At 39.3% G+C, this 21,868-nt stretch overlaps 1 protein-coding gene across 1 annotated transcript in view; it reads left to right on the forward strand.

The window, feature by feature from the left end:
* The window catches only part of baiap3 (BAI1 associated protein 3), a 70,904-nt gene extending 50,020 nt beyond the window's left edge, over positions 1-20,884 (forward strand). Inside the window, exons 16-34 of the mRNA XM_067376102.1 lie at positions 2,421-2,545; positions 2,894-2,984; positions 4,055-4,111; positions 4,503-4,600; positions 5,042-5,093; positions 5,209-5,360; positions 5,569-5,692; positions 8,453-8,596; positions 8,762-8,860; positions 9,146-9,361; positions 10,887-10,955; positions 11,066-11,145; positions 11,347-11,455; positions 12,989-13,060; positions 13,142-13,225; positions 14,026-14,146; positions 14,687-14,810; positions 14,907-15,112; positions 19,662-20,884. Of these exons, the coding sequence (XP_067232203.1) occupies positions 2,421-2,545; positions 2,894-2,984; positions 4,055-4,111; positions 4,503-4,600; positions 5,042-5,093; positions 5,209-5,360; positions 5,569-5,692; positions 8,453-8,596; positions 8,762-8,860; positions 9,146-9,361; positions 10,887-10,955; positions 11,066-11,145; positions 11,347-11,455; positions 12,989-13,060; positions 13,142-13,225; positions 14,026-14,146; positions 14,687-14,810; positions 14,907-15,112; positions 19,662-19,765 (2,127 nt within the window). The 3' untranslated portion in view covers positions 19,766-20,884. The remainder of the gene's footprint in view (positions 1-2,420; positions 2,546-2,893; positions 2,985-4,054; positions 4,112-4,502; positions 4,601-5,041; positions 5,094-5,208; positions 5,361-5,568; positions 5,693-8,452; positions 8,597-8,761; positions 8,861-9,145; positions 9,362-10,886; positions 10,956-11,065; positions 11,146-11,346; positions 11,456-12,988; positions 13,061-13,141; positions 13,226-14,025; positions 14,147-14,686; positions 14,811-14,906; positions 15,113-19,661) is intronic.
* Positions 20,885-21,868: the final 984 nt, after the last annotated feature.

Below are 21,868 nucleotides of genomic sequence, written 5' to 3' on the forward strand. Positions count from 1 at the left end.
AAATAGCATATTTTCTTAGCGATAGATGCTATTTACACTAAGTGAAAATAGCGATAGATGCTATTTACACTGTTAAAATAGATATAGATGCTATTTACACTGTTAAAAAAGCAATATTCTTAGCGATAGATGCTATTTACACTAAGTGAAAATAGTGATAGATATTATTTACACCAGGTAAATAGCTATTAGATGCTATTTACACTGTTAAAATAGTGATAGATGTTATTTACACTGTTAAAATAGCATATTTTCTTAGCGATAGATGCTATTTACACTAAGTGAAAATAGCGATAGATATTATTTACACCATGTAAATAGCAATTAGATGCTATTTACACTGTTAAAATAGTGATAGATGTTATTTACACTGTTAAAATAGCATATTTTCTTAGCGATAGATGCTATTTACACTAAGTGAAAATAGCGATAGATGCTATTTACACTAAGTGAAAATAGTGATAGAGGCTATTTACACTAAGTGAAAATAGCAATTAGATGCTATTTACACTGTTAAAATAGATATAGATGCTATTTACACTGTTAAAAAAGCATATTTTCTTAGCGATAGATGCTATTTACACTAAGTGAAAATAGCGATAGATGCTATTTACTCTAAGTGAAAATAGCGATAGATGTTATTTACACTGTGTAAATAGCAATTAGATGCTATTTACACTGTTAAAATAGCGATAGATGCTATTTACACTAAGTGAAAATAGTGATGGAGGCTATTTACACTAAGAGAAAATAGCAATTAGATGCTATTTACACTGTTAAAATAGCTATAGATGTTATTTACACCGTGTAAATAGCAGTTAGATGCTATTTACACTAAGTGAAAATAGTGATAGAGGCTCACACTAAGTGAAAATAGCGTTAGATGTTATTTACACCAAGAGTAAATAGAAATTAGATACTATTTACACTGTTAAAATAGTGATAGATGTTATTTACACTGATAAAATAGCATATTAGCAATAGATGCTGTTTACACTAAGTGAAAATAGTGATAGAGGCTATTTAGATGCTATTTACACTGTTAAAATAGTTATAGATGTTATTTACAGCTTGTAAATAGCAATTAGATGCTATTTACACTAAGTGAAAATAGTGGTAGAGGCTCACACTAAGTGAAAATAGCGTTAGATGTTATTAACACCAAGTGAAAATAGCAATTAGATGCTATTTACACTGTTAAAATAGCATATTTTCTTAGCGATAGATGCTATTTACACTAAGTGAAAATAGCGATATATGCTATTTACACTAAGTGAAAATGGAAAAGAGCAAACTTGGCAAAAGGCGGATTCGAACCCCCGTCAATCGAATTAAAAGCCAGGTCAGTGAACCTTACTCACTACTGCTGCACCACTGGAGACACTGAATTATGTGCATCTGTTTATAAAATTGAGTGACCCAACCAGACATTGGTGGGTGGAGCTAGTGTAAATAACGTTTGCCAACAAGGGATGCTATTTGCACTTAGTGTAAATACACACTCTGTTAAAGAAAGTGTGGGGTCACGTTTTTTTATGTTGAAAAAAAGATTAAAAGTTTTAAAATTCTTTTAACTTGAGTGTCGAGTTTTTAGAATGCTGTCACTTGAAATGCCACAAAAAATACGAGATGTCATCCAGTAAGCGCATGTTTACATAGAAAAATAATAGAAAATCAGCGCAGTAGATTCCAAAAATAACACCTGTGTGAACAGCTCCTAAGAAGAATTGTTTTTGTTGTGTAAACAGTTGCCAAACTTTTGCTCGCAGTACTTTTAATCAGGCACAATATGCCATGCTTATTTATATAAAGTCGCAATGTGACATGATTAGCAACAGATGCTTTCTTCCATGTTGTGACATACATTTGAGTGAAACGGATTATGTAAAAGAAAAAAAAAAAGTAGAGAGAGGACTATCCATCTGTTGACGATTTGATGGAGGCAGATCTGAATGTGAGCTTGCAGTCAATTGTAAGAAAGGGATGGAGTTTAAGCAGACTAAATGATTCAAGACGTCCAGCGTACATCAACAGAGAAAAGTCACATGCATTTACAAAATACATATCCATTTCAGGTCGTTTCAGTCTTTTCATAACAAACACGGCTACTTTCCATGTAAACTAGGCTGATTATACTCATTGCTATTTGTCTGGTGGATTTAACATTTTGCTAATACCATTCCATACCACCCCACAAACTTGCACTCAAAATCGAAGAGTTGCACTGTGCAAATTGCATTTAGTGGTAATTTAATGCGTCATTACTTTAGCGAATCGGATGCTAAAACAAAACAGTCAGCATGTGCAAATAAACATGAGCAGGTGTAATTAATTCTTTGTGGATTCCCACCTAAGGCTTTAGTTTGGAACTAATTCTTTTCATTTGGGTCCATTCTTTAATTATGTGTTTCTGAATGCAGGAGAGTCTTTTGGCAGAGAGCTTCAGACTTTACTGTGATTACTGCCTGTCTCAAATGAAGAGTATGCGTCAAGTATTCCCCTGCAACAATTCTGCCGCCATCATACGCTGCGAGCTTATGCTGAGGTAAACTTATACCCCCACACACGCACACAGGCTACAAAGAATCATGAACTCGTAGACTGGCATTCGTACAATCGATTTTCTGGCCGAAGGACCAAAATAAATCCATTTGAATTCAGATATTTCTGCCATCAATTGCAGCAGCTGTGTCTGCGAGCTCATGGTGATCTGCCCTTTCGGATTCCTCTGGGTAGATCTGTATTGGGTAGTGAGACACACAAAAAATGGATATCCTGTGGGGTTTTCTAGTGTTGCTACTACAATGTAGTACAGTATTCATGCACACTACATGCAGTTTGCAGATAGTGTTGTTGTTTTTTGGATATTGATCTTTGTGTATGTGTGCTTTAGGAGCATTGGTCACATGCAGGCAATGGCAGCCTTTAGAGCAGTGTGTTCAAACCGCAATGAACTGCACTTGGAAATAGCAACAGTTATAAAGGTAATAAAGTGATCCAGACCAACATCGAAACATACAGTGGTCCTGAAAGGTATTTGGACACTGAAGCCACACTTGCCAAAAATGTACACTGCTTTTCGAAGGTTTGGGGTCTGTTATATATGTTTTATTCAGCAAAGATGCAGTAAATTGACCAAAGGTGACAGAAATCTTATAAAAGTATAAAAGTCTTTACTATTTCAAATAATTTTTGTTCTTTTGAACTTTCTGTTCATCAAAGAAAACTGCATGACAACTGTTTTCAAAATTGATAATAATGAGAAATGTTTCTTGAGCATCAAATCATCGTATCAGAATGATTTCTGAAGGATCATGTGACACTGAAGACTGGAGTAATGATGCTGAAAATTCAGCTTTGCCATCACAGGAATAAATTACATTTTAAAATATATTACATTAGACAACAGTTATTTTAAATTATTATAATATTTCACAATATTATTGTACTTTTGTTTAAATAAATGCAGCCTTGGTGAGCATAAGAGACTTTTTTTGTAACTTTAAAAAAATTTGACTGACGCTAAACTTTTGAACGATAATGTATGAATGTCTTTGCATTATATTACAAAACATTAAACCAAGTTAAATTTATTTTCAAGAAATACAGCACACTTTTCAAACTAAACATTTCACAAAAAAGGAAGTTTGTTTGGTTTCCATTAAATACATTATAGGTTGAAGAAAAAAAAAAAGTGAAGACAAAAGTTTGTGGAACATAGTAAATGTGATAAAATCCACCTGTGGTTAATCTAGGACACTTTTGTGAACAGAAGAGGAACTGACTTCATACATGTTTAAAGGTCATTGCAAAAATGGCACAGAAAATGAAAAGTAGTTCTGAGAAAAGCTCAAGCAGACATTTTATATCTAATGCAGTGACATTCAGAAATTTCAACAGTAAGTGTCCATATATTTTTTGGGGCCACTGCATACACTGATTTTAAATTGTACCTTTTGAATGTGAAATAGTACCTGGAGCATATTTTATTGTATTATGGATGCATTGATATATTTTTACTATTTTTGGTTTCTGTTCTTGTTCCTGAATGTAGAAAGGCACAGTTGAGTGGTATGAAGGAATAATATCAAACATTAAACCAGACGAAGGAGTAAGTATTAATTTTATAACACTTGCAAGTTGTAATATATACCCAAATATATACTAAAATGGTCACACAGTTTCAATGGTCCTCTATATTACATTATATATTACCCAGCATGTAGTATAAAACTGGAACAAACTAAATAATTTGTTGTACACTTTGTGTACATGTACATTGTTGTACATTTTATAAGTTTATGCATTGCTGCAACCTTAGTGTTGGCACTAGCCATGCTTTACTCTTTGAGCTACAGGAATAGTTTATATAGTAGTATATTATATCTGCAAAGGCATTTAATAGAGCTCCTGCAGTTTCTCTACTGGCCATAACTGAGCAAGATAGCATTGGTCAAGTGTTTCTGTGAGCTGACGTATTTGTTTTCTGCACATCTCCGCAGACTTTAGAGGAGCAGCTGAGGCGTTTGGTTGTGGTGGTGGATGCAGTATGTGATGATGTGCAGAGAGGACAAAATGTCTATAACAAGCTTTATTACAGGTAACTTTTGTTGCACTTTGTATAAAGATGATGAGTATAATTTCAGAATTTCAAAAACAATGACTGTTTTCAAACAGGTTTTCAGAACAACCAAAGCCCCCCGCCCATCTGTTATTGGTCAGTCAAACAGATAATAACTCACGCCATTGGTTGAGTCAGTGTTGGGCTGGTTGGGATGTTCAAACAAACAGAGCAATGTTTTGATAGCCCCGCACAGCCATAGTGTTTACACTTTGCTGGAAAATCAACCTACGAATAGTTTATTTATAGCTGTCTCTGCAGATTAAGCTGAGATGGAAGAAACGATTTTAACAGCAGAAAAAAAGCCACAATTCAGCCTTAATGAGATGGGTTGGGACACATCAACAATGAAATGCAGCATTAAAAATAAAACAAAACAAAAAATCCAGAGAGTACATGTTTTTGTGTCTTATTTTTCAGCTCTGTGAAGGTTGACTTCTTCAGCATCTCCTACCGACAGTTAGAGAAGCTTGTAAGTTTGAGCACCCCTGGGAACGCTTATAGATCTCTGTTAAAAATAAGTCTTGCCTCGATAAACAGGAGCCGGGTGATAGAGAGGGAGCTTTAATGTTGTGCTGTGTCTCTAGGTGGCAGATGACGTAAATGTGGCAATGGAGCGAGTGTGTGGGAACCTGGAGCAGGAGAGTTTTCGGTTCACCCAAACCATGGGAGAGACCCTTTTTGAGCTCTACATGTCTTTGAAGTCCCTCAAACGCTTCAGGGAGTACCTGCCTCTCAAGTTAGTCATTGGGTTGCCCTTCATCCATCTGCATGAGTGTTAATTCATCAGCTAGGCAATTGTGTAAAGAGTGACTCACATGGAGAGAGAGTGAATGTACATTAGGGTTGATAGATTAATGATTTTATCCATAATTGATGAGCTTATCCACTGTTAAGTGAGTAAGATTATGGCCAAATCATAATTGGTTAATCCAATTTCTTTTCAGAGACACTAAGATGTTAGCTCTAACTGGATTTCACAACTGGTTCAAGACCTCTATTCACAAATGGCTGCAGATTGTACATGAGAGATCCACTGACAGGATCCGCAAAGCTGTAGAAATGGATCAGGTGAGTTGGGGGCCAAACCAAGGACAAAACATATTAGCATTATAGCATATATTATAGCTACCAATACAATACATGGTCAGCCAGTATAAGTTTTTCAATGTCAGAAAGAATAGCATAAGATAGCAGCAGATGAGGGCCTGCTGTCATAATCCCAGTCAACTTTTTTGGCAGGTGTATTGTGGGGCAATTTTCACATTTACGGGTTTCTCAGAAGTCATCATAGTTGGGTAAACTTTTATAGCAGTGAATGAGAGAGATTTTTTTTGTGTTTCTATTTGCACAAATAGAAAAAGAATAACTCAATAATAGTGTTTTCACAACTTTCAAAAAGAGGTAAAAAATAGAGAGAGATTGAGAAAAAAGATGTAATTTTTACCATCACTCCCACAGCTGCTGTATTAGAAACACCCTCATAGCAGCAAATACTTTTTTTAAATTTAATGCAAAGGTAGTATAATAATAAGTATAGTGTTATAAATGTACATAAAAAAAATTAAATTAAAATTAAAATATAAAAAAACTTTGCAAAATTGATGACCATTAAAACACACAGTCTTTGAAAATGGTCTGTAATGTGTTTTAGGCAGATTCATTGTATTGCGATAGCAATTCTGCAAGTGAATTGTCAGAGAGAAATAGGTTATGGAAGATGAGGCATTGGGTGACATGATGACAAGCCAAGACATGTATAATGGTTTCCATGCATGCCAGTGAGTCATTGTAAAACCCATTTTGCTTTAAAGACAGCATGTTTATTTTATTCATATTGAAACAATTTAAAATTGCTAGTAAATAGTACACTGAATTAAATTTGAAATTCTGAAGTAGACTGAAATTGTATTTCCTTGTAAAACATACTCCAATAATCATTCTTTTTACTTTTTTAACTTTGAAAAATATATATATATTTTTTTTTACAGTGTACATCTATACATATGAATATATATTATTTGTTTTTTTACATTTTTTACATTTAAATATAGATGTATTTGTTTTAATAAATTTTAATAAATTAAGAAAAAAATGTAAGAATAGTAACATCAACTGTATTAAGTTTAAATATAATTTTGTGTTTTTTATGCACTTGATGCTGCTTCTTACACCTACGGTGATTTTCAAGTACTAAAGTTACGATGCTTTTTGGATATGCTTTAACCTATAACTTTTATATGACCTACTTATAATTATTTTTTTGGAAATGTGGCTGTAGCTGATATATTAGTCTATCACTACAAAGACCTATGCAATCAGTTCATATTAGATAAAGGCACTTAAAAAATAACAGCTACTTTGATTTTAGCCTGTTTGAATAAGAAAAATTGGTTATACTGCATTTTAAGGTGTCCTTGTTACAGTATATTTATGTAGTGCGTAATATTTATTAACAACATGTATACTATAGGGTATGGTTTAGGGTTAGATGCTGTAATTCTGCATAATTAACAGTTATTAAAGGTGCCAAAGAGGATCTTTTCGCCGACTGAGAATCCAAAGACTGTTACTGTGTTTTTGAAATGAGCGCATGCATGCGTAAGAACAACCCCCCTCCTTCGAAGGAACGCCTCCCAAAACTCGTAAACACTCATATTGGAACACGAGTGTTTGTTTACCACCGGCATTCGCTGTGTAGTGTTAGTGGATTCATTATGTCGGACTCATAATCTGCAGTTGTTATTCCTGTCTCCTGACAAAAACATTGCATGCGGCGCCTGTGGAGTGTGGAAAGTTACTGGAGCGCGCAGCCGTGCACGTCTCTCACAAGGAACGTCATGACAGTGATTGACAAGCCAGAGGGCCAATCTTTTATGCGATGATTGCGTAAACGATTGGCTGATGTTTTTAAGACCCTACCTCATGCACAGATGATGTATATTAATATTATTCCTTTCAGTGCACCTAATAAATAGTCTTTTATCAGTTAGTAAAGACAGTTTCAAGTAATATTGCAAAAATGTATAAAACAAAACATCCTCTTTAGCACCTTTAATATAGTAAGTAAATTCAACATGTAACAAGGACACTGTAAAATAAAATGTAACTGAATATCAAGTTAAAGGGTTAGTTCACCCAAAAATGATTAAATTAATGAAAAAAAATAATTAATTAGTTCATCTTCAGAACACAAATTAAGATATTTTTGATGAATTCTGATGGCTCGGTGAGGCTTCCATCGCCAGCAAGATAATTAACACATTCAGATGCCCAGAAAGCTACTAAAGACATATTTAAAACAGTTCATGTGACTACAGTGGTTCAATCTTAATGTTATGAAGCGACAAAAATAGTTTTTGTGCGTGTATCAAACTGCCAAAGTCATGCCCCATAAATTGAAATTTATGGTTTACAACACTTAAGAAGTAACGAAGCCTCGTTAACTGAAATCACGTGACTTTGGCAGTTTGATACATGCTCTGAACCACTTATGCAAAACAAAAGATTCATAAAGCTTCGAAGCTTCATGAAGCAGTGTTTTGAAATCGCCCATCACTAGATGTTGTTAAATAAAGTCATTATTTTTATTTATTTTTTTGGTACTGGAAATAGAGGCCTCACTGAGCCATCAGATTTTATCAAAAATATCTTAATTTGTCTTCTGAAGATGAACGAAGGTCTTAAAGGTGTGGAACGGCATGAGGGTGAGTAATAGATGACAGAATTGTAATTTTTGGGTGAACTAACACTTTAACGTACCCTCATTGAGAGTGTGTTAGTGAGGGTGTTTTGGCTACATAGCGTGACGTGTGTATTTTAATGGTACAGCTGGAGCCGATTCAGAGTCAGACCAAACACAGCTCCTCGGCGGTGGACGTTACAACATGCTTCAGCCAGGTGCGGGAGTTCTGGACCCAGCTGGCGTGGCCTGATTCAGCAGGAGCCTTCATCTTCATCACACGCCTGACGGACGTGAGCACCACTGGTCTCTAAGCTCCACTTAATAAGCATGCAGTTTAAGCTTGCACAGCTGGGGAGCGGTGGTCAAAAACACTGAAAATAAAAAGCATGCTCGTAATGGAAAGGAGAATTGATAGTTTCACACACATAACGCAATTCTTTTTTGATGTATGGCAGAATTTCTGCAGCGAGGCGGTGTGTTACGCTGAGCTGATCAAGCGCAAGATTGAGAGGGGCCAGCTGGGACGAGACCACAACAAGAGTTTCATTGTGCAGGTAACGCTTCTGGGCGAGGGAGGGTTGGCTTTTATTACGAGCGAAGTAAATGTCAGCGTTGAGTGCTTCTCCCTGACAACACTGACGTCTCAGCGGTGCGCTTGTGTCATAGTGTGTCTGACCTTGTTAGCGCCCCCTTTTCATTTTGCACTGTATGCTTTCTCTCTCCCTCCACCCCGTTTAGAACTCCTTATTTTCTTCCTTTTTGTTCTTTCCACTTTTTACCTCTCCTTTCCTCATTTCCGATCTCCCTTCCTCCTCTTCCTGACTGCTGCTTTGGCGCAGGTCTGTATCGCTCTGAACAGCACAGAGCATGTGCGGGTGTACCTGGGAGGTCTGCCGCGGGAGCTGGACTGGCGGGGGGTAGAACAGGCCATGGAGGAGTCGTGCGGCTTGGAAGGGAAGGAGCAGGTCAACAAGTCCCTGAATGGGCAGCTCTACAACGCTGATATCGACCTGCAGAGGGAAGCCAAGCGCCTAATCACACATCTTACTGACAGGGTAATGGCATAGATTAAAGAGCACAGTTCAAGTGCTAAGAGATCTGATTATATCAACAGCTTCAGTGTTATGAGTATGGTGACATACAATACATGTTAATGCTGAAGCATGTTGAACACATTGTTCTCTGAAAATTAGATTTCTGCACAAAGGCCAATCTGGGGTGCGTTTCCCATACAATGATGTAGCTCGCTACTTAAAGGAATAGTCCCACTCCCCCACCCCCCTGTAAAAAGAAAAAGAAAGAAAATTTTCCCATGGTTTATTCACCCTCAAGCTATCCTAGGTGTATATGACTTTCTTCTTTCAGCCGAACACAATCAGAGTTATATTAAAGGCACAATATGTAAGATTTTTTGGATTAAAATATCCAAATACCATTAGAACAATGTTATATATTTTGTTGACTTGTGTACTTACATTATCCAAAATGTTTCCAAGAATGCTTAAATCCATAGAAATAAGCAATTTTAACCAGGAAATGGACCGTGTCCTTACGTCGCCTGTCAATGACATCGTACCCGTGTTACCCTCGGTTTCCGGATTTATTTTGTAGAAACCATGAAAACACCAAAGAGGCTTTAATATATTATGTATTTTATTAGACAGGTGAGCAACTGTTCTGCTGCTCTCGAGCCTTGTATCGCGCTCGTCTCTCATTAGCAGTCACTCCAACGGCTTCGTTTCTGCTCACACAGCACTCAGTCCTGCTCTGCTTCATACTACCGTAGCATTAATAATCTCATCCATGAACTTGATTTCTACCCGAGTCCAATCCTGATTCTTTTCCACCGACTATAGATGTGAAAACAACACCTTCCATGATTCTGTGAAATCATCAAGCTACGCCTTTGTTGTGAAAAAAGCCACCTCTAATGGTGAAAATTCACATAGTGTGCCTTTAAATAATATCCTGGCTCTTCCCAGCTTTGTAATGGCATTGAATAGTGCCTGAGTTTTTGAAGCTCCAAAAAGCACATCCATCCATCATAAAAGTAACCCATAAGACCCCAGTAGGTTAATAAATGCCTTCTGAAGAGAAGTGAAGTGATGAATTTTTGCAAGAACTTTGTTGCACATCCACATTTGAATTTCCTCAGAGTACTAGAGAACTCTTAATTTGTCAAGAGAATAAAAGTGCCAATTTTGAAAAGACATAGAATGAAGTTTGTGCACATGGAATGGAAGATATTGATTGTACTGCATGTTAGCTTAAAGAGCATCAAGAGCATGATTTATTTAAGGTCCCAAGTCATACTAAGAAGAAACTATGCTTCAAACCAAAGGTCAAGAGCTGTGGTTCCAACCACACAACTTTGCGATGCTGTTTGCAAATGTTTGTTGGAACTATTTCAGGTTACAGGAAACACAAGTTCATTGAACTATATTAACAACCAAACTTAGTTAGCTATCAATGCTTTTGGCAAAAGGGCCCCTGATTGGTTAATTTTGCACAATTTCTGCACAGATTGGCTGAGTAATGAGTAACACTGCAGTACATCACATAAATCTTTGTCCTACACAGATGCTTTCTGAACTCAGGAGATGCATTCAACACATCAGCCTATCTCCAGACTCTATTAACAATGATGAGGCAAGTATGAATGAACGGAGAAAGAACATTTAATTACTTCAAGTTAGCATGATTCGGCTATGGTCTAATGTGTTTTTTTAACATATGTACTCTCTGATGAACTGCTTCAGGCTGTGGCTCCTCTGATGAAGTACCTAGATGACACTCTAGTCATCCTCAATGAGTCATTGGTTAAAGAGAATCTAACGAGGTAATTACTTTCATCATTTGATGAAAGTATAAGAGCGGTCCTAAGGGGGGCATACTGTAGCGATAACAGTAATGACACATAGATTTACCATTGGAAGCATGTTTTCCAAGTAATTTGAGCACTGTAAAGTGGTAATTGGCTGCATGTGGAGGAGGTCACTGTGTCTGTGAGCATGATCTTTCTGGTTGGTGTGTACCCCAGGGTTCTGCAGAGTCTGTGGGAGCTGCTCCTACGGATGATCCTGGACACTGTGGCGGAAAACAGGGGTGTCCAGGTGGAATTCTACTCACGGTTCCAGTACACTGTAGAGGTCAGTACAGATGAGTCACAATGAGTATCACCAAAATTATACTGAGTTCAGCGGTCATATTTGCAATGCCTCAAGACAGCTATTTGCTCATGCAAAACCAACTCCTGTATAATTGAATGGGAAAATACAGAAGTATCAAAAACAACTTGCAAGCAATAAAATCTGATACAAACTGTTTAATAAATGCTATTTCTTATGCTCAAAAATGGTTTAAAAAAGCATATATTTCAAGTTAGTCCAGCCAATACACATGTGCATTCCCAAGTGCACATCTCAGGACACTGAAACTGGAACTTCTAATGGCAGCTGCAATGATGCAATTAGTTAGCCAGTTGGCCACTCACTATTTTATTTTGAAGGCAGGACATATTCTGCCATATTGCGTGAAATATGAATGAACCATTCTGGTTTGGTATCACATCCAGAGCTATTGTCAAAGCAAGGTCATTCTAGGCCAGCTAAACTGGCTACATAATAGTTCAAAAACACTGTGACCTCAAACCACCATTAACATCATAGTCCAGTTTTGGATAATGTCCCCATCATGTTTTAAGAACAGTGAGACAAAACAAATCAAAACTCTGCAAAACTAGACCCCAATATAATTGCCCAATGTCTTGAAGCAACACATTCATATATGACTACTATAAATTGCATTCATTATATATTTGCATAAAAGCAGCTCATAAAGAGTCTGAATTCACTATTTAAGATGTTAATATATGTTCACAAAACTTACTGGATTACACTACAGGACTTTTAAAATCTATTTTAAAACACTAGACATCATACACTTACCGCCTTTGTAAATGTTACAAAGTAAAACTGGGCATCATACACTAAATGACACACTACCAGTTTTTCAAGTGGTTCAAACTCGCACAGAAACGTGCCTCTGTGCTGGAATACACATGAAAAATGAAAACAAATGTGTTCTAAAATCAGCTCAAATGATTAAACATGTTTGATATCCTCCGACTGGATGGAATCACAGTCTGATGATTAAAAAGAAGTCGATTTTGAGAGGGGTTGACAGGTCCCTTGGTTGAGCACCATTTTTGTAGAAAAGGAGTACTAGGTTAGTTAGAAAAATGGTGCTGAAAGCCAACAATGTGTTTTACAAGAACTCTGTGAACTGTAAGGGTCATGTCCGGTTTCCCTCAGCCTGCACGGTCACAGTCACTTGATATATTCGCCACTGCTCTTGGCCACAGCTCAGTGGAGAATTTAGGACGTCCTCAGCAGCATGTCAATATGTGAGATCCAGTATTTCAGCAGAGAGGAACTGGCAGGAGCTCACCACAGATTTACGTGAAAACGCATGAACTGCTGAGCGTGCATGTGGGTTGAACATGATAGTTAGCATAACAAGTCTCAAAAGTGTGTTATGAGAGTCTGTGCTTGTCTGCTGGAGTCCATGCAGTCAAAAAAAGAGCACAAGAAAAATATGATGGCATAACCAGAGACTGATATGTATTGATTGTCAGACTGGTAGTGATCAGACGCCTTAATAACAAGTTCTTTTTCATGTAGACGCTGGTGCGGTTCTTCCACGCTGATGGAGAAGGACTGCTCTTGGAAGACCTTAAGAGTGGAGATTATAAGGTATTCTCACCTTTTAACCAATGTGGCTGGCCAAATGCATTAAGCATGGCTTCATCTTCCTTTCCTCTTTCTTCCCATTAGGACCTGGATGAGGAACTGCGTCTGAACAAATGCTCCTCCTTTGAGCTGATCGAACAGTATTTCCTGGAGAAAATCTCCCAGCAGGTGGGTAGAAGTCTTGCTGGGCCGCCACAGCTTTTAGTTCCAGCCCTGCAGAGAGAGGTGTTGATTAGGAGCTAAGACATCGCAAATACTATTCCTTCCTCTGATGATTAAAAGTTTGCATCAGTCATTTCCTCTTTGACTAAGCGTTCTTTGCACTGTGTAAGATTTCGCAGTCTCTGACTGTGTCTCAAATCCCGCTAAGCTGACTTGCTGTCTACTGCCTACGGGGGCAGATGTCTACATAACCAGCATGTTATAAAACCAAACCGAACCTCATAATTGTCTGATCTGAACAGACAGCATCTTCAACAGAAACATTATAAAGTTAACTTGTGCTAAATCTTTCAGTGTTGAATAAAATATAATTGTGCCAAATATTGACATGCCTGATGCGGACAAAGAAAATCCAGGCATCATTTTGGTTGTGTTCATGTGAAGTAAATATGACTTGAAGGCAGCATTATCTAATAATCTATCCATGATTACCTTATACATGAAAGATATATTCAGGGTTGCTTCAAATTTTGGCCTCAAAGAGGTGGACCAATCTCAGAAAGTAGCATAATTTCGCTACCTACAATTTAAGACAATCTTCATGCCAGGGAACTGTCTATGTTGCCCCAAAATGCTATATCACTAGCTTTTAAGATAAAACCTGTTACAAATATTTTTACTAAAATTAATTGTAGAGTCTCAACCTTGGCTAATGTGTTATTAGTACAAAACTAGATGCCTATTTTATATGTATTACTGCTGTGATGTAGACAGTATTCTTTAACAAATGCACATTTGCTTTACAGAGAATCTTAAAGCATAGTCGCTTTGGTCGTATCAGTGTGAAGTGTTACTATGATGCCCCTGAGCAAAGACTCACTGTGGAGATACTGCATGCAGCTGATCTCATTGCCCTGGATGCTAACGGTAAACCTCAGTTACACCAATTTGCAAGGTAGCACATAGACAATAGTTTTTATATTGTACAACCCTAATCAAACCCTAATCCCCCAAACCTACCCCTACCCCTAAAACTACACATGAGGGCTGCCCCCTAATAGTCAACTGAATGTTAGTTGACTAGAAGAGGCTTAGCTGACCAAGATTTTAATAGTCTGTGCTTCTACATCAGTGTTATTCACCTAATCATTTCCCTCTGATTTAGGAATGTCTTATGGGTAGGGTTAAGTTTAGGGATAGGGTTAGGACTAAGTTTTCAGACAGGAATGCTGTTCCATTATCAACAAAATATGTTGGTCCAGGAACAAATCTTGCCAAAATCACAGTAACCCTTCTTTACATCTGGTTTTCATGCATATTTTAACCATTTCACATCACAGAGACAGTGTTGCATTGAGTGTTGATTATAAAGTTTTCCTAAAACTTTAGTATTTCCTTCAAAATGTAGGTACTTGCTTAAATTGTCTGTTGTTAATTGGATTTGTCTCCTAATTCCTACATTCCTAGGCCTCAGTGACCCGTTTGTCATCGTGGAGCTGTGTCCTCACCATCTGTTCCCCATGGCTCGGAGTCAGCGAACCCAAGTGAAGCTCAAAACCCTGCACCCTGTTTTTGATGAGCTTTTTTACTTGTAAGTACCACATCAACTGCTCACCTGAACACTTGCTATTAACTTTTGTGTCTCAGCACCTCAAACAGTCCTTTGATCCCATTTGCTTCCTCACAGCCATGTCAGCCCTGAGCAGTACAGGCACAGGTGTGCCTGTCTGACCTTCACTGTGATGGACTATGATTGGTTGTCCACTAATGATTTTGCTGGCGAGGCTGTGGCCCCACTGAGTGACTTCTGCTGGCCGGGTAGGCCGAGTGCCACACCTGCTGGAAAGACCCTTCAACCCGTCATCCTGCACTTGTCCCGGCAAAAACCAAGCGGTATGCTAATCTGTCCGATTTATCCACCTACCCATGACATTTCTCCTTAAGAGTAGCAACAAAATCAGGGGTACTCAACTCTGCTTCTGGAGACCTACTGAACCCTACAGGAGAGTTTAGATCTAGCGTTGTTCTTTCCTGCCTGTAATGTTCTAGTAATCCTGAAGACCTTTATTAGCTGGATAAACTGTGTTTGATTAGGGTTGAAGGTAATGGTACTTTCAAGTGCTTCTGGTAAAATTCCCACCCATGAGTTCGCAATTACATTGTGATTACAGCAGTCAAGTGATTTTGATCTGAATAAAACAGGAGTGTTCGACAATTTCATATTTCTTTCTCATTCCTAATTCCTGACTGACACAGGAAGCTTTTCTGCTACTGCTATAAATGAAGAGCACAAAATGCTCAATTGCTGCATAATTAGCTATGTTTCCATAAAAAGCTGTGAATTTAACTGATGTGCAAATTTGGAATATCGCACAAAACATTTGCGAAAAAAGCACAGTTTCCATCCAGTGAGATGAAGAGAACTAAATCGTCACTTCTTGATAAACTGGCGTTAAATATCATTAAGAAAAGTTTCTGCAGTAGGAGAAGCTACTGTATATAATAATTTCGTATATAATAAATTACTTGTGCCTCAGAGAGCGCAGACGAGACGCAATAAAGTTATCTTGCTTTTGGAGGCGGATGGCTGCTTTTTGGTAACACAGTCGTGTAAGACAGTTCTGGGAGGCAATTAGTTAGATATATCTTGATTGGTCCGCTGATTATTTGCGTCTATTTTGATGCACATCAGTGTTTGGTTATGGAGGCCAGGGGGCTTGATCCCCTGCCCCTTTGATCGTGAAAGTTCCCTTTGTGGCTGCATCTTCCGCCCCCCGGAATGTGATTTCTACCGAGGGGAACGTGATTTCTACTGAGGAGGACCCCCTACCACGTGGAACGTGATTTCTACCGAGGGGAATGCAGTTTCTACTGAGGAGAACCCCCTCCCCCCCAGAACGCGATTTCTACCGAGGGGAACACGATTTCTACTGAGGAGAACCCCCTCCCCCCCAGAATGCAATTTCTACCAAGGAGGACCCCCTCCCCCATGGAACACAATTTCTACCGAGGAGGACGCCCTCCCTCCTGGAACGTGATTTCTACCGAGGAGGACACCCTCCCTCCTGGAACGTGATTTCTACCGAGGAGGACACCCTCCCTCCTGGAACGCGATTTCTACCGAGGGGAATGTGATTTCTACCGAGGAGGACGCCCTCCCTCCTGGAACATGATTTGTACTGAGGGGAATGTGATTTCTACCGAGGAGGACACCCTCCCTCCTGGAACACGATTTCTACCGAGGGGAATGTGATTTCTACCGAGGAAGATGCCCTCCCTCCTGGAACATGATTTGTACTGAGGGAAACGTGATTTCTACCGAGGAGGACGCCCTCCCTCCTGGAACGCGATTTCTACCGAGGGGAATGTGATTTCTACCGAGGAGGACGCCCTCCCTCCTGGAACATGATTTGTAAAGAAGGGATCGTGATTTCTACAGAGGAGGATGCCCTCCCTCCTGGAACATGATTTCTACCGAGAAGGACGCCCTCCCTCCTGGAACACTATTTGTAAAGAAGGGAACGTGATTTCTACAGAGGAGGATGCCCTCCCTCCTGGAACATGATTTCTACCGAGGAGGACGCCCTCCCTCCTGGAACACGATTTGTACTGAGGGGAATGTGATTTCTACCGAGGAGGATGCCCTCCCTCCTGGAACACGATTTGTACTGAGGGGAAGGTGATTTCTACCTAGGTGGACGCCCTCCCTCCTGGAACGCGATTTCTACCGAGGGGAATGTTATTTCTACCAAGGAGGACGCCCCCCCTCCTGGAACACGATTTGTAAAGAAGGGAACGTGATTTCTACAGAGGAGGATGCCCTCCCTCCTGGAACGTGATTTCTGCAGAGGAGGACGCCCTCCCTCCTGGAACATGATTTCTACCGAGGAGGAAGCCCTCCTTCCTGGAATGCGATTTCTACAGAGGGAAACACGATTTCTACAGAGGGGAACACAATTTCTACCGAGGAGGACGCCCTCCCTCCTGGAACGCGATTTCTACAAAGGGGAACGCGATTACTACAGTGGAGGACCCCCCGGAACGCGATTTCTACCGAGGAGGACGCCCTCCCTCCTGGAACACGATTTCTACCGAGGGGAATGTGATTTCTACCGAGGAGGACGCCCTCCCTCCTGGAACATGATTTGTACTGAGGGGAATGTGATTTCTTCCGAGGAGGACGCCCTCCCTCCTGGAGCGCGATTTCTACCGAGGGGAATGTGATTTCTACTGAGGAGGACGCCCTCCCTCCTGGAACACGATTTGTAAAGAGGGGAACGTGATTTCTACCGAGGAGGATGCCCTCCCTCCTGGAGCGCGATTTCTACCGAGGGGAATGTGATTTCTACCGAGGAGGACGCCCTCCCTCCTGGAACACGATTTGTAAAGAGGGGGACGTGATTTCTACAGAGGAGGATGCCCTCCCTCCTGGAGCGCGATTTGTAAAGAGGGGAACGTGATTTCTACAGAGGAGGATGCCCTCCCTCCTGGAACATGATTTCTACCGAGGAGGACGCCCTCCCTCCTGGAATGCGATTTCTACAGAGGGAAACGCGATTTCTACAGAGGAGGACATCCTCCATCCTGGAATGCGATTTCTACCGAGGGAAACGCTCTTTCTACCGAGGAGGACGCCCTCCCTCCTAGAACGCGATGTCTACCGAGGAGGACGCCCTCCCTCCTGGAACGCGATTTCTACCGAGGGGAACGCGATTTCTACCGAGGAGGATGCCCTCCCTCCTAGAACGCGATGTCTACCGAGGGGAATGCGATTTCTACCGAGGAGGACGCCCTCCCTCCTGGAACACGATTTGTAAAGAGGGGAACGTGATTTCTACAGAGGAGGATGCCCTCCCTCCTGGAGCGCGATTTGTAAAGAGGGGAACGTGATTTCTACAGAGGAGGATGCCCTCCCTCCTGGAACATGATTTCTACCGAGGAGGACACCCTCCCTCCTGGAACGTGATTTCTGCAGAGGAGGACGCCCTCCCTCCTGGAACATGATTTCTACCGAGGAGGACGTCCTCCCTCCTGGAATGCGATTTCTACAGAGGGAAACGCGATTTCTACAGAGGAGGACATCCTCCATCCTGGAATGCGATTTCTACCGAGGGAAACGCTCTTTCTACCGAGGAGGACGCCCTCCCTCCTAGAACGCGATGTCTACCGAGGAGGACGCCCTCCCTCCTGGAACGCGATTTCTACCGGGGGGAACGCGATTTCTACCGAGGAGGATGCCCTCCCTCCTAGAACGCGATGTCTACCGAGGGGAATGCGATTTCTACTGAGGAGGACCCCCTCCCTCCCGTAACATGATTTCTACCGAGGGTAACACAATTTCTACCGAGGAGGACCCCTTCCCCCCCGGAACGCGATTTCTACTGAGGGGAACGTGATTTCTATTGAGGAGGACCCCCTCCCCCCAGAACGAAATTTCTACAGAGGGGAACGCGATTTCTACCGAGGAGGGCGCCCTCCCTCCTAGAACGCGATTTCTACCGAGGAGGATGCCCTCCCTCCTGGAACGCGATTTCTACCGAGGGGAATGCGATTTCTACCGAGGAGGATTCCCTCCCTCCTGAAACGCGATTTCTACCGAGGAGGACCCCCTCCCTCTCGTAACATGATTTCCACCGAGGGTAACACAATTTCTACCGAGGAGGACCCCTTCCCCCCCGGAACGCGATTTCTACTGAGGGGAACGTGATTTCTACTGAGGAGGACCCCCTCCCCCCCAGAACGCAATTTCTACAGAGGAGGATCCCCTCCCCCCCCCGGAACACGATTTCTACCGAGGGGGGATTTATGCAAATTTTGGCATTTCCATTCAGCTTTTTTTTTTTTTTATGCGATATCCCAAAATGTGCATAAAAATAGGTGAATGGACACATAGCTATTGATGCTTTTCTATATCGGTTATCATTCTTGTGCCACAAACCTGTCAGTTATAAACCGGCTAAATTGGTACAGTTTTCCAGCAAACTTTAAGGCTATCGCTGTCAACATTAGTTATATCAACATAACTGTTTCTACTATTATTCTTGAACTGTCACACCATTGACTTAGAAAGTTCTCCTTGAAGAAAATCCCAAGTTTGCATAAATATCTTGTAAATACAATTGTTTTAGAACAGTATAAACCCTGCATAATAAGTGACTTTCTTGAAACAGGGTTAAGCCCAATTGAAAAATGTGGAGTTTTGCAGTAAATATGACATTTTATTGCAAGACTGATGATTATTTCAAGATTTCAGACAATAAAAGAAGTAGTGTACTGGTAAGATTTCATTGTTTTGTCAGCATTGCTTGGTGTTTAGTGTCTGTTGCAGCCTGTCCTCTTGAAAAGATTTCCAATTACATGTGTCATTCCCTATCGAGAGGTCTGCCACCTCAACATTATTGTTGCGTCTGGTCTGATGGATTCATTTCTTGTTTTGTTACAGAGAAGCCCATCATGAAGATGCTGGAGGCGAGAACGGGAGACAAAGAGGCTCAAGAGTTTGTGCGAAAGCTGAAAGAGATTGAGAAGTCGATGGAGGAAGAGTAATGTGTCCCCTGTAGTGCATGTGTTTCTGATGGTGGTCTTTTTTACCTGTTGTACTATGTTTACTCTTCAAATGCAAACTCTTTTAAATGTATTTTTCACTGTTGTCCAGAAGAAAAAAGGTGAGGTAAATGATCATGTTTAAAGATCAGTATTTTATCACTGTTCAGCACTCAATGTGTGCTGTGTTTTGATGTTGAAGCCCTCTGATGGAGCGTATTGTTCATAGAATTGTATGAATTTAGTAGTAGAAGGGTCTATTTTAAAAAAGAAACATTTCTCAGTTGAATTGAATTCAAATTCTTATCTGAGCTATAGTTTATGACTTGAACTCGGAGAACTTGAACTTTGAAATAATTAGATGTTTACTTGAGGATTTTCAAAAGTGTTACAAAAGAAACAGTATTTCTATACATGCAGCAGTTTTGCAAGGCCACGTACACACTGCAGACAAATACGCTTCACTACAGAGAAACCCTTTTCTAAATCAGTATTTTTGTCTTTTTTGATATTATGTTTTCAGGGAATATATCTCGAATTAATGTTAATTATTGGTTACACTTTATTTTACAGTGCCGTAGTTACATTATAATTACTCAAATAAGTGTGAGTAGTATTATTTAACTACATGTACATACTATAGAGTTACATTTAGGGTTAGAGTTTGGTTTAGGGTTAGTTACTTGTAATTATGCATAATTTACTGTTAGTACTATAGTAAGTACATGTAGTAATGTATAACTACGACACTGTAAAATAAAGTGTTACCTAATTATTTCTTGCCCCACAAGAAAATTTGTGACATTTACTGGAAATGTTTTTTCGCAAACACAAGATAACTTTGACACTTCTTACCAGCTACATTTTGTCAGATTTATGCTTACTAAAATTCAAATGTTTGGTGTTGGTAAGATTTTTTTTTTATGTTTTTGAAAGACATTTCTTATGCTCACTAAGATTATTTATTTGAATAACAAGTACAGTAAAAACAGTAATATTGTGAAATATTAAATATAATATAAATATAATATTAAATATATTACTGTTTTCTATTTGAATATATTTTAAAATGTAATTTATTCCTGTGATGGTAAAGCTGAATTGTCAGCACCATTACTCCAGTCTTCAGTGTCACATGATCCTTCTGAAATCATTCTAATATGAGGATTTACTGCTCAAGAAATATTTTTTTTATTAATATTTTTTATTAATCAGTGTTGAAAACAGTTGTGCTGCTTAATATTTTTGTGGAAACCATGATATATTTATATATATAAATAAAATATATATATATATATATATATATATATATATATATATATATATATATATATATATATATATATATATATATATATATATATATATATATATATATAGATCATACTGACCTTTTGATTGCCAGTTGCTAAAATTAATTACATCAAAAATCTGCTAAACAGTCAATCAGCACTAAACTGAGTGTCTCAAACACGCAAGATGGTTTAATACGGCCTCAAGTTTGTCCAAGCCCTCGATGTTATGTACATTTGCCCTTTCATATTTCCCCAAGCAATATGAGATTGAAAATGTTGGCATCTTTGTTTGTTTTACAGCCAAACCGTTGCTACGGTTATCACCATGTCAGGAGTGACTCCTGTATTCCATACACTGCCACATTTAAATGCAGTCGTCACTACCTAAACTTTGCGGTGTGTATGTGGCCTATGTGTGTAGCAAGAAAGGCAACAGAATTTTGATGACTTTTCCATGTAATCATACAGCAGAGCCGATAAGATAATGTTTACTTTATTAAGTGTTCTCTGTTCACTCTTATCAAGGAAAATACTTTCAGAAAAGTCCTTTATCTTAAACTGTGAATGTTCAGTATTTGTCCTTGAAATCACACTGGATTGTGTTAAGATTTTATCGTAGCAATTCTGTAAGATGTTGTCTTTCCTAAAGAATGTATTCGTTTATGCCAAGTGGTTCTTCAATTTACGGGTTTAGTGTTCAGATGGTTCGCTTCTCTTGTAATTTTCTCTGCCAAATTACATGTTTTTATTGCCAGTAAATGAATATTTAAAAAAAAAAACAAAAAAAAAACTAGGACTTTTTCACATCGCA

This window comes from Chanodichthys erythropterus, chromosome 3 (genome assembly GCF_024489055.1).
Source record: "Chanodichthys erythropterus isolate Z2021 chromosome 3, ASM2448905v1, whole genome shotgun sequence".
Lineage (NCBI taxonomy): Eukaryota > Metazoa > Chordata > Actinopteri > Cypriniformes > Xenocyprididae > Chanodichthys > Chanodichthys erythropterus.